The sequence below is a fragment of the Coenobita brevimanus genome, chromosome 68 (assembly GCF_032717465.1).
Source record: "Coenobita brevimanus isolate Jiangsu-jjx chromosome 68, ASM3271746v2, whole genome shotgun sequence".
NCBI classification, from domain to species: domain Eukaryota; kingdom Metazoa; phylum Arthropoda; class Malacostraca; order Decapoda; family Coenobitidae; genus Coenobita; species Coenobita brevimanus.
In genome coordinates this window covers 40330548-40344116 of record NC_137021.1, presented here as the reverse complement: position 1 = coordinate 40344116, position 13569 = coordinate 40330548, and the positions used below count along the sequence as shown (strand labels likewise).

General features: G+C 39.8%; 1 protein-coding gene across 1 annotated transcript in view; it reads right to left on the bottom strand.

Annotated features, from left to right (window-relative positions):
• Window positions 1–528: 528 nt before the first annotated feature.
• LOC145405771 (proclotting enzyme-like) overlaps window positions 529–13569 on the bottom strand; it is a 13805-nt gene continuing 764 nt past the window's right edge. Inside the window, exons 2-8 of the mRNA XM_080277005.1 lie at window positions 13175–13231; window positions 12001–12191; window positions 8683–8819; window positions 6306–6463; window positions 4670–4765; window positions 2962–3113; window positions 529–1024 (exon numbers count right to left, since the gene is read on the bottom strand). Coding sequence (XP_080133131.1) covers window positions 866–1024; window positions 2962–3113; window positions 4670–4765; window positions 6306–6463; window positions 8683–8819; window positions 12001–12191; window positions 13175–13226 — 945 coding nt within the window. The 5' untranslated portion in view covers window positions 13227–13231 and the 3' untranslated portion in view covers window positions 529–865. The remainder of the gene's footprint in view (window positions 1025–2961; window positions 3114–4669; window positions 4766–6305; window positions 6464–8682; window positions 8820–12000; window positions 12192–13174; window positions 13232–13569) is intronic.

Genomic DNA, 13569 nt, shown 5'->3' with positions numbered 1-13569 from the left:
CATAATTTCCCTTATTTTCCTCCTTTACCATAATATCCCTTATTTTCCTCCTTTACCATAATTTCCCTTATTTTCATCCTTTACCATAATTTCCCCTATTTTCCTCCTGTACCATAATATCCCTTATTTTCCTCCTTTACCATAATTTCCCTTATTTTCCTCCTTTACCATAATTTCCCTTATTTTCCTCCTTTACCATAATTTCCCTTATTTTCCTCCTTTACCATAATTTCCCTTATTTTCATCCTTTACCATATTTTCACTCCGTGATGCGACTTAGTGCCATATGGTCCTTGTTACCTGGTGCTACCTTTTCATTTCATTTAATTTCAATAATATAAACGTGTGTGTTTATATCCGGCTTAACTTCGTACTGTACCTTTCCTACAACAGTTGGCATCGTTCCACGATAATTGCTCTGCTCCCGTCAGTCACATTTACTTTGTACAAAGGTTAAATGACAGACTTTATTTCTTTAATAAAACTTCACTCACCCAGATTTTCCGGCACATTCCCTATAAACAGTTCCTTAATCATTATACTTTCGCATTTCCGCATATGAATTACAAATTAACTGTTTGCAATGGCCCAGTAGGTGACAGTGATTGAAACTGTCCAATCTATGGTTTACCATACAATGTTCACCACGAGAGGAATGCCGTCATGTGGTGGCACCAATATGATTTGGCGCTCAACTGCCTAGTTATAAAAAAAAAAAAAAAAGAAGTCCCTCAACTACTTCCCCATCCCTGGAAAGGACGATGGTGGACGGCAAGAAGGCAACTTAAAGCGATGGCCTCCTCTTTCCGATGCGCCTATGGTTACAACTACTACTCTATTAACATTATTGTGGAGCCCAGCTAAACTAATTTAAATTGTTGAGGATCCAGTCGAGGTATCTGGTGACTCTGGTGTTGACGCCAGGGAAGTCTGGATGTCCACACCCGACTCCGAAAGCCACTATGCCCACCACATAGTACCTCCCGTCAGGGCCGAGGAAGTTGAGAGGACCGCCGCTGTCACCCTGGTGCGAAAACATAAGAACTGGTAAAATCTTGTAAATATAGCCCGGTTTCTGTATGGACAGGTGTGTGTGTGTGTGTGTGTGTGTGTGTGTGTGTGTGTGTGTGTGTGTGTGTGTGTGTGTGTGTGTGTGTGTGTGTGTGTGTGTGTGTGTGTGTGTGTGTGCGCGCGCGCGAGTGCTTGCGTGCGTGCTGTAAGTGTTTCTAATATTAACTGGAACATTATTATCAGAAAGAAGTGAATTTTGATGCCGCGGCTCAAGGGCTATTTCAATTAATTACTCACATCGTTCTTAATATATGAACAGGGTGACCCATATATAACGCCCCCCATCCACTCCGTCGGGCGATTTATCGTGTGATGTGGGGACGGCTCAGTAAACTATATTAACCAGTGTCTAACTACATCGTTTATTCATTTTCTTCTCTTACTGCCACATCCGCGCCCACACGAGTAGAGCGAGCAGTTTCTACAACACACTGGATGCCAAGGGAAGTTGCTAGTGGAGTGCTATTTGCGGGCCACCCTGTATGTGTTTCTCTGTGTATATGTTAAAGTGAAGTAAAAACCCTACATAACACTGAGGCAGGACAACTTCCACCACTGTGGAGTGTGTATCACCTGCTGGTCTATTTTAAGCACAGCACTTATTTTTGTGGTATGTAGGCCTACGGCTAGTTCATAACATTATTTTTGTGGTGTGTACGGCTAGTTCATAACATTATTTTGTGGTATGTACGGCTAGTTCATAACATTATTTTTGTGGTATGCACGGCTAGTTCATAACATTATTTTTGTGGTATGCACGGCTAGTTCATAACATTATTTTTGTGGTATGTACGGCTAGTTCATAACATTATTTTTGTGGTATGTACGGCTAGTTCATAACATTATTTTTGTGGTATGTACGGCTAGTTCATAACATTATTTTTGTGGTATGTACGGCTAGTTCATAACATTATTTTTGTGGTATGTACGGCTAGTTCATAACATTATTTTTGTGGTATGCACGGCTAGTTCATAACATTATTTTTGTGGTATGCACGGCTAGTTCATAACATTATTTTTGTGGTATGTACGGCTAGTTCATAACATTATTTTTGTGGTATGTACGGCTAGTTCATAACATTATTTTTGTGGTATGTACGGCTAGTTCATAACATTATTTTTGTGGTATGTACGGCTAGTTCATAACATTATTTTTGTGGTATGTACGGCTAGTTCATAACATTATTTTTGTGGTATGTACGGCTAGTTCATAACATTATTTTTGTGGTATGTACGGCTAGTTCATAACATTTGGTTGTCACTTAGTTCATTCACCTTAACTAGGCCCGAATTATCATTATGTAGCTTATTTCACATGGCTCGCTGGCAAAAAAAAATAAAATAAAATAAATAATAATAATAATAATAATAATCTACATGCTTCCTATTGCACTTCTTTGTGACTAGCATCATGTTCTAGTGGTAATCTCTCGCTACATCTCGGCCCTTAGTATTTTAGGCCAAAATAAAGTTACAGTATCGCTCCGGATCAAGTCATGCATCACGGATTCACAACGATTGCGCTGCTCCATGAGTAACAACGATAATGACTGAAGGTGACTAGTGTATGTTTTCAAGGTTGAGGTAAGACTAGTCAGAAGTTCTGAGTGTCAGAAGACCCCAGGAATATGCAGTTCCATGAAATGAATCAGGAAAAGCTGAATAAAGAGGTGACAATTTGCAACAAATTCGTCCATTACAAGGTAGAGACGCTAGATACATGCCACTAGACCACTACCTAGAAAAATAAAACTTATACAAGTCAACAGTCGCCAGTCCTAAAATGAAAACACTAGATACACGGCATGAGTTAGAAATTAACAAAATAATGAGAGAATTCTCTTCATTAATTCATTTTATGGTAAGGACTTTTGTTCTTTTAAAACTTACTCCGCAAGCATCCCGGCCACCTGTACCAGCACACAGATATCGCTCGTCGATAACTACTTTTCTTTGGAGTGCTTGGTAACGCGAGTTGCAGTCGTTTCTGTCCACAATCTGCACGCCGGTTTCCCGAGGCACAGTGGCAAAGTCACGCTCCCCTGTAAAGTAGGTAGAAGCAAGTCCTTCAATTAGGCTAGTAATGCTAACTGATATTATCATACCTATTTCTGACAAGTTTTTTCTTCCATTAAACAAGCATTATCAAATAATAGACAAAACAATTCTGTGACAAAAACTCATAAGGCAATTGCTCACAATTTTAACAGAAAAGATGACAAATATTCACTATATTATAAAAGGGACAAATGTTCACAACTTTGCATCCTTTGGTCTTAATCATCGCGCTCTTCAACCTCAAGCTTGTCATTCATTGACACTAACCTTGTCATTGACCCCATCCTTGTCAATCTTGGGCCCTAACCTTAACATTCATTCGGTACTTAACTTTTGTATCTTTCACAGGAGCAATGACGGATATTACATAAACCAGTGTTAACGAGGTCTAACCCAGCAGTGACAGCCCCATCCTTCGGTCTTAATCTCGGCAAACTTTGGCCTTAAGTGTGTTTTGGTGGACTGGTAGAAGCTTCACTGCCTAGTCAAACAATCCCCCTACTGCTGCCAGGAAAAGAGCTGTGGGCATTTGTCTTATAAGCAATTGACTGTAAGCCCTGACAAACATTTTCAGAGAACCATCTCATGCCCTGACAATAATGGGGAGGGGGGGAGGAGGACAATTTCCGATGGTTAAGGTCAGGTCTGGTAAGGTCATTGGAATAGGAGTGAAAGAAAGCTAACAGGGAGGGACTTATATGAGAAGGGTGGGAGGAAGAGGTTTGTATGGCTGCACGCATACCGGGATATGCATTGTGCAACTTAGTCATACATTTGTTAGCGGCACTAAAAACAGGCTTGATGCCAACATGAGATGACCAAGCCAGCCTCAATTCCATCAGCAGTAAGCCAGTGGCACATGCCAGTAAGGGTAGTCGGAACATTTAACAACTATTAGTGAAAGCAGTCCCACACCAAATCACTTGGACATGACGACACGCCTTATCACTGGGGCATGCCTGCACACCATATCACTGAGCATGCCTACCCACCATATCACTGGGGCATGCATACACGCCATATCACTGGGGCATGCTTACACACCATATCTGTACGTGTATAACACTCCTCTTTCACTCCACCCGGCGATTTGTCGTGCATGGTTGAGATGACGTAGTTAGCGTTATCAATGTCTCCAATATCATTCGTTTCCTACTACCACTACCAAACCCACGCCCAGACCAGCAGACTGATCGTCCCTGCAAAACATAGGCTACCCCTGTTTTTACTTTCCCTTAACTACTTAGTGCCATAACGTCTTTACCATCACGTCTTTTCTCTGTTGCTGTTGCTATCATTAGACGATTCCAGTCAGTCATGTGGTGGTAGTAACAATAAAAATAAATGACAAGTGAACTGAAAGGGGTAAATAACAGCCAGTTTCATCATCCTTTTTAACATACGGAGAGTACTTAAGGATGGCGCTGTGATTTCAAAACACTCTCTTTCATGGACTTTACAAATGGAGTACTTAGCATTCTATTACCTGCCTCAGTATCATGAATCATAGCTTAGAATATATAAAAAGCTTAAGCCTTACCAAACCTCGTATAGCCCCAGCCAACAACTGCAAGCATCCTTCTCCGAAAGTCATTTTCTCGTTCATGGAAAGGAAGGCAGGCTGGCTGGATGAACTCTGTAGAACAAATAAACCATATTAGTGTAATGCTTTTTAACCCAGACTCTTACATATTACATCACATTTTTTTTTTAACTAGGGACATTATAGTTATAGGCGCACGGGACATTTTACGAGAGATGCAGTAGAATACGCCATGGTGATATTTAGGTTGCCTTAGTATCAGCATAGGCAGTATACTGTACACTGTGTATACCTAGTATGTAGTGGTAGTTAGTGTACATATGGTCGGTTTCCTTTCATCTGCCCTAGCATCGATCCTCTAATTCGTCAATGCTAAGCGATGTGTTTTATGGTAAGATTTGTCTTTGCCAATTCCCAAATGTGAATTATGAGTTGACAACCACTTCCCTCTGATAACTAATCAATATTATTTTTGCCATCTCTAAACAGTTTTAAGGTCAGTAGAAGCTTTTCAGATTGGAGGCGATAGGTAGTGCCTTAATCAACTTCCTCCACACAAGGGTTTCATAAAATCGATGGCTATAATCATCTGGAAGTGACAAAAATAAAGCATAAAGGACGTCGTTGGATTGCAGAGAGTTTTGCGAGTATGCTTGACTACATAACATGATTTTTCCATGATTTTCTCTTGACAAGCGCTTTCATGGACGTTGTTTAAGGCATTTAAGCTAGTAACACCTCTCATAAGATTCGTTTCCGATTTTTTGTGGATATATTTTAAGACCTGGTTGTGATGATCTGTCGCAATTAGATAGTTCTATTGACTCATAAGACCGTAGCTAGAATTTTTAAAAGATCGAGTGGGTAAACCTAATTTTGGATAGGCCCAAGGAGACTTCCTTAAGAAAGTTTAGGGTATTCACCGAGATCTTGGGGTGACCAGGTATTTATCAGGGATTATTTCCTTGTCTGTCACGCTTTCGTGTGTTTAGGATGGTGTTCTTCCAACAAAACAAAGCCTGCACATGATGGGCTTTGTCCCTACACATGTTCCATCACCTGAAATTCACTTTCTCACCAACAAATTCTTCCTCGATCTCCCTCGTTTCCTTCCGACTTGACGGAAAGATCCACAACCTTTTTGGTTCGTTCCTTGTTCACGCGCAAATGGTTCAGTGAGGTCCCACACTAATTATTTTCTTAAACTGGATCCACCACTGGTAAATATAATAAGATACCTGTGTCTGGACCTGGTGTTTAGCGTGCAACATGTTCCCTGCACTTTGGTCCTGCCCAAGGTCGGGATACACCATAGTTTTTAATCACTGTCATCATGAACTCCTTTATATAATTTTTTAACCGTAACAAAATCTAATCTACTTTAATGAATCGACTACACACAAGTCGAATAGAGTCTCTACAGAATAACTGGGAATCTCAGAAATGTATAGGAAACCAAAACCTAAAGAGATTTTGTTAATAAGACTAACAACTAGCAAATGGGCTGGAATCTGACATCACTTGGAAAGGAACTTCAAAAACGTAAAGGAACTATCGGCCGAGTATGTAGATACTATACTCTTTCTTCATACTGTATATGGGTCTCGACAAACGAGTAACTCCAGCTACTCACCCCCGAAGTTGACAGAGCCATCCAGGGTGATGATCAAGATGTCGTTCTCTTGGGTTTCTGGCTTGTATCCGCCATCAACAATTTTGGCTATGGAGAAATCTTGACGGTTAGCATCGTAGGGCTTAGATATGTTGTGCTCCCCGAGTCGAACTACATATCTGGTGAGTAAAAATTTGACTTTATTTACACCTTCGTTGTGAGAAGCCTCACTTAAAAGTCGTCAAGTGTTGTTAGAGATAAAACGTAAATAAATAAACACACACACACACATGGAAAGAAATGAAAAAAATATGTGACCTCAGACCTTGACGGACCAACTATTGATGACCTTAGACCAAACAAATGACTCTCTGTAGATGGCGACCTAAAATGTAAAAGCCATGGATAATTAAATAAAAGAGAGAAGGAGAATGCACAGTACATAATATGTTTGATGATGCGAAAGTGCGTCTTTGGAACATCACTGGCCATACTGATCATTTAGAATATTATCCCTTTTCCCCAGCGCAATGCTTTGGGAGGCTAGTGTGCATTATACCAATCCTTCCAGTAAAACCCTATAAGGAGCTGCAATGGCGGATGGTATAGTTTATTCGATCTTCTCTGAGAAGAGACAAGCCTTAAACTTTTGAAAGCTGGTAGCTGATTGGTTGTCCAAGTGCATTCATTATTAACGACGCATTTAAAATCATTTTTATTATTTTGGTTACAATAACCGTTTGTCGATATGATTGCCCAAATAATACTTTATATATAGTTATCTGCATAGATTAGTGTAAAAACGGGGCCTTACATAGTTTATAAGATGGCCTAAATACGTATGAAATTTTGAATTCTCAGGACAAACCAAAACATGTCCAGGTGAAGTTTTACTTGTACCTTGAGTTTTTCTCATGTTCTGGCAGGTTAAGGTAAATTATGTCATAACTGCTATAGTATGTAAAATCTTACCTAGCAAAACATCGAAATTTCAATGAAACATGGCATTCTCCGAATTTCGATGAATCGTAGACACGGGGACGGGGGAAGATGTATAGGCCGCTCGTGGGATGTCCCACTTGCCTAAGCAGACGAACATTCAAATTTATTTGAGTGTTTTGCTGTCTCATCAGTATGCATTATGCTTTCTGCTTTCGCATCATCAGTAAGTTTTCTAACTTTTCACTTTCGAATATCTAGTTACAACTTACAAAGCTGTGACAAGCGGGATGTATAAAAGTGATGGTGACAAATAGCTTCTTCACTCGTAGTCAGCCAGACATTTTTCAGTGGAATTCGGGTGATTTACTTGGTTAGAATTTACATAATGTCGCAGTAATGACAATTTAGCATAATTTTTCCCGAACATGGGGGGCAAAAATGAAGGTACTCAAAAAAAAACTTTACCTGGATGTGCTGTGACTTGTCCCAAGAATTTAAAATTTCACATGTAAATAGGTTATCTGATAAAGTTCGTAAGGCCCCGTTTTTTAATTTACCTATGGGAGAAACTATTAAATAATATTTTATTTGGATAGTCTTACCGTAAAATGGCTATTGTAATCCTTATAATAAAAATAATTTAAAATGAGTCATTTTTTTTTGGCTGCCCTCGGACAGCCAATCAGCTGTCAGCTTTCTAAAACTTAAGGATCGTCTCTTCTCAGAGATGATCGAATAAGCTATAGTGACAAATGCTAGGGACGCATAATTTGCGAGGATGTGTTTTGTAGGTGAACCAGTAAATGTTAGGCAAATGCCACTCCAAGAAATTCGATGGGGGAGGGGGGAGCGGAAAACTGTGGGGTGAATGGAAAATGAGCAGGACAGGCTGCTACGATGCTGATGGTGGTGGGGCATGGCGGGAGAAGTACTGTGCACCTTATGAAGACAGGCATTAAAATGGGAGGAAGCTCTGCTGGTGGGAACATTTTAGTCACAGAGATGGTGGTGGGTGGTGAGGCAAGGCAGGTGACTGGCGTACTCCTTTGGTGGCACCTCTTACAGACTGGAGGCTAAGCTCAAAGCACCTGTCTGTCACTCTGATTACCACCTCAGATCGCTAAGCCATTAAAGGACCATCACACCAGTCCCAGACAAAATCCACAGCATACATAAATTTACACTGTGCTATTACTGGCCAAGTGGTGACATGTGAATGTGTATTTGGCCCTGCGTATGAGACCGCCTGTTGGGCGTACGAAAGCTGCAGGAAACGGGCTCTCAAATCTGTGTTCAAAGTCAACAGCAAAAATATGTTAGTTCATTAGGTTAGATTTATGCCTATCTATAGCAGAACGTATGGTAAGAAAAATAACAGTATGGATCAAGATCTAAGGTTGGGCGGTTCTGTGACCAACACCTTCCATACCAAATACTGAAATATGTATGAACTTACGGAGCTTCCTTGGGTTGTGTGAAGCACTGGGCTGCGGTGAGGACGTGGCGGCGGGTGATGAGGGTGCCACCGCAAAGTAATTTAAAGCCATTGCCAGTTCTTAGGCCAATTGCTGCAAGCCACGGCCACCGACCCTTCTGTTCATACAATAGCATACACATCCAGGGTCAATAATAATATTTACAAGATAGAACTAGAGTAAACTCTCTCTCTCTCTCTCTCTCTCTCTCTCTATGTATGTGTGCGTTATATATATATATATATATATATATATATATATATATATATATATATATATATATATATATTCATTCATTCATTCATTGCCAGACGCCATGTATCCCAAACAGGGTGGCCAAGGGCTTAGAGTTAATTGTTTTACAGGGAGGGGCACCAATCCTCCACCAACCCCACTTGACACGTAGGGAGAACCAGCGCTTGCAACTGCAACATACATATGTATATATATACTTTCATTCTTTCCTCTTTCTTCTGCCTACGGGTGACTTTACACTCCCTCTTCTGTGTTTCTTTCCTTCATTCTTTCTTTAGCCTATGGGTGACTCTACACTGAGTGACAAGGCAAATGGTTTCCTGTACACCAGGAAACCATTTATTACTCTGGGTGGTAATCACATAACCAAATTATGGCGCCTTGTGGGTTAGTGGGTAATTAAGGTGCCCCAATCGGATTGAGCCTGTGAAGGTTTATATCCAAGGGGTGGTTGGAGTTTATTGCTCATGTAATGCCACTCAGGGATGAGTGAGGCTGGTCACTCTCATCTTAAATGTCAGGACCAACTTGCCTATCCCCAGGTTCCTACGCTCCTCATAGGGCGACTTAGGATTGGATGATGGATATATATATATATATATATATATATATATATATATATATATATATATATATATATATATATATATATATATACCGTACTGATATTTCCATCCAAAGCCTGCGTAAAATATATCATTTAACCTTACCTGGAAAAGTATTTATCCAAAGGGATAAGGACTTAGGAGTTATAATACTATGAACCATAGTAGACCCTAGTGGCAAAGATAAAAGTAAGGAATATGAAGCATTACTTGACTAACCATTTCCCACTAGACCACATACGTACATGAACAGGGAGAATAAACAAAATAACCAAAATGTTGAAGACGTACCCGTGATAGTCAGTACACAAGTGGATGTTACTATGTGTGGTTAAGAGCCCATATGCGACAGAGGCATATGACAATGAATACTTGTGGGGCAAGATACCAGACCCCATATTGCAAGTTGAATGAAGTATATCTGTTTATTGTCATTATACCTCATATTTACTATATTTTCCATTCTACCTGATTAGATAGGGGCATTTGGCCGGCGTCGTCCAACTCAGGACCCATATTCACAGAAAAACTGACGATCTGTTCCTTCTAACAACTTGAATTATATTATCAAAGAGCAACAGAAGCCATGGGACGATTCGCGCTGTATCTTCCTTAGTCTTTCTCCACAACACAAACATAACCTATGATTATATACCTCTCGCAACTTTTTTCTAAGGAGCAAGAGAAATGGGAACGCTTCACTCTTCTTTCCTTGTCCTTCCTGGAAAAAAAATAACGTAATTATGAAAGGCGCTAATCATACGTTTATTAATGTATCTGGACTCCTTGTGTACTTTTCCAATTTTTTTCGTCACTGGGCCCATTGTCAGTTGATCATCTAGCGAACCACTGCAAACACCTGGGACGAGACTCACCAAACATGGGATCACTTATGTCGCTCCGATTTTGTTTGTGCAGGAAGACGACATGACGAATTATTCCGTGCTCTCCTCAGTCCCAAATCTTAGCTACGACAGGATATTGAGAATAATTTTGCTAGTGAACTATGGTCTGGCTCTAAAATTTATCTTGTCCTTTGACATGTACAAACTCTGTCACACGAATAAAATCGTTTGATGTTTAACTAAGAAAAACCCTTATATGCCCAAGCTAGAATTTTTATCGTATGAGTAGAATCATTTGACTGTTTTAAGATAAATATGAATTAAATAAAATCTGAAAGTCGGCAAAATAAACATATTCTTTCAAAGTTAAATAAAAGGAAGTGGAAGCCAAAATCTTGATACGTTCATTACGAGATGCCTGGACACGAGATGCCTGGGCGTTATAGCCAGTGGAAAAGACAGCCTGAAAAGTTCCAGAATTGACCAGCTGCATTCTGTACATGAAAGCAGAACACCGGTTCACACTTGCGTCAGAGTTCTAGTTAAAAGGGGGTTAGTGTGCATACGAGTAGATAAGCGGGTCCTGCATGTATGTTGTAATAGATAAGGGACGCAAGAAGAATGTTCAAAAGAGCGGCGGCCACAGCAGAGCCAGAAGAGAGGCTCACACTGAGGCAAAGGAGAAAGGATGAAATAAGTCAGTGAATAGATGGGAGTTGATAAGATGAAACACCTTTGGCTCCATCCTATTGAATGATGCTGCATATGACGTGAACCCCATGCATGAGAGCTGCAGATTCACACCACACAGGCAAATATGGACCTTTTGCGGAGTCAGCAAATGAGTAGGGTTAAAGATAGCACGAAGTTGGTTTAGTTGGTTTAGTACATCTTACCCCAGCAAATCTAATTTTTGCTGGGAAAGTAGCCTAATGTGACATGTCCATGCAAGATAGTTCACAAAGAGACAGACTTCAAGGATACCGAGAGAAGATGCAAGACTGGCCTGTTTGGATAATCATGTAGAGATTGTGGCGAGTTTAAAGGCAAATGAATCCAGTTTTTGAGGTATTCAAAACAAGACATTTTTCGCCTGAGCCGGAAATAATAGAAGAGTATGAAGTCAGGAATGTGAAAGCTTACTTCCCTGAATGTTGTGGCGACTTTTGTAACGGACGCTGTGAGACGGGGATGGAAAATGCAGGCTGGAATCCCTCTTTCATTAGAATTACGGATTAGAAACTATCTTTATTTACCCACTCATAGACAAAACAACTCTAGCATTTTATTCCAATTTATGCCAAGGTATTTTTTTTTATCTGAGTAAGTCATGGGAATGTCTGAATAAATACTATCACCGTTAACCCTCTTATGATCAGAACAAGTCTTCTCTTCTGTTGCAGCTAACGCCAGACGACATCATTCATCGGAGACTAAATCACAAGAGCCTCAGCTGATACTGTAGCCATCAGTCCTCTCATGGTCAGGATAGATAACAGTGAGTCACAGATGCCTGAGTGTTAATACGATCACCATTAACCTAGTTTATTTTATTCATCTGAGAGTGAGCCACAGGAGCCTGGGAAGTACTCACCTTAATCTCAATGCCTCCAGAGATCCTGCGTACCCTTGAGTGGGGCCCCCTCCTGCCCGGTTGTCCAGGGATGCCACACTCCTCCGGTATGATGCTGGCAGATGTGGTTTCGGTGGGAGGGGCTTGTGTTGGGACTGGAGGTGGGGTTTGAGCTCGTATGCTGGTTCTATCATCAGGGAACAAAACTGGAACTGGCGGGAAAAAAAAAGGGAGGGGAGGATGAGTTTACGAAATTTCCTAAAATCTTTTCCTCAGCGATTTTTTTTTTAATTATTATTATTTCACCTCACTATTCTTTTATATGTTATCATTTTGCTATTGACAGTTGCTGATGGGGACGCCTTCACGTCATGGCACATTTATGAACAAATGATTCAGCTGCCTGGTCAAACAAATGTCCCTCAGTTCCTTCCCTGTTCCCCAAAAGGAAGATGGTGGACTGAAGTACAAAGGTAACTTAGGCCTGTAGTCCACTATATTCCCATTCAGATAAGCTTAGTGTTCCAACTACTATTACTACTACTACCTGTTACTATTACTACTACTGCTTTGCATGGATTAAAATAAATACTAAAGCGGTTGCGAGATGTATGTTGTGATAGAAAGGTTGTGAGATGCAGGTTATGATAGGACGATAGTGAGATACAGGCTTGAGGAAGGTTAAGTGTTATAGGTTGTGTAGGTTGTGATAAGATGGTTTGAGCTGTAGGCTGTGACATGATATCTGTGACTTGCAGGCTGTGAGGAAGGCTGTGAGTTGCAGGTGTGATAGTATGGTTACGAGTTGCAGGGTGTGATAGGTATGTGTTGCAGAGTGTGATAGGGAGGTTATGAGTTGCAAGTTGTAGCCTATAATGGTGGAAAACTGGTGGTGGTCGTTTTTATATTAAAATGATCGTAAAGTTTGGATTTCACTGCTTTCAATACAGGCCCTAGTTTCAAGTAAAAAAAAAAAAAGAAAAAGAAAAAAAAGCTCTCAACCTTCATATGATTATACAGTTTGTTGCTGAACATGTGTTAACGGAATATCATGCTTATATTTCATGTATTCTAGTCACAAATAAAGTTTTCAGTAAACCTGTGACAACACTTAGAGTATAGAGGACAATTATACCTATTTTGTGTACGGTATACGTCTGTGTTTTTTATGTATTATTACTGGCGTTCTTCTCACCTTGAGCAGTCACCCATGCCTGAAGTAACAAAACTGAACACAGCCACTTCATTGTACCTGTACAAAAAAAAAAAAAAAGTTCATGATATTCACAAGTGCAAATGCATTATAATTTTACCGTGAAATCATATTCTGTTGTCCACTACGTTTGCAGTGGAAGGTAATGCACTCTTTTTTTATGAGAGCATCTGATTTAGAACAAGCTACAGTACCAGATAAAGCTGTGGGGAAGACTATATATATATATATATATATATATATATATATATATATATATATATATATATATATATATATATATATATATACATATATATATATATATATATATATATATATATATATATATATATATATATATATATATATATATATATATATACATACAGAGAGAG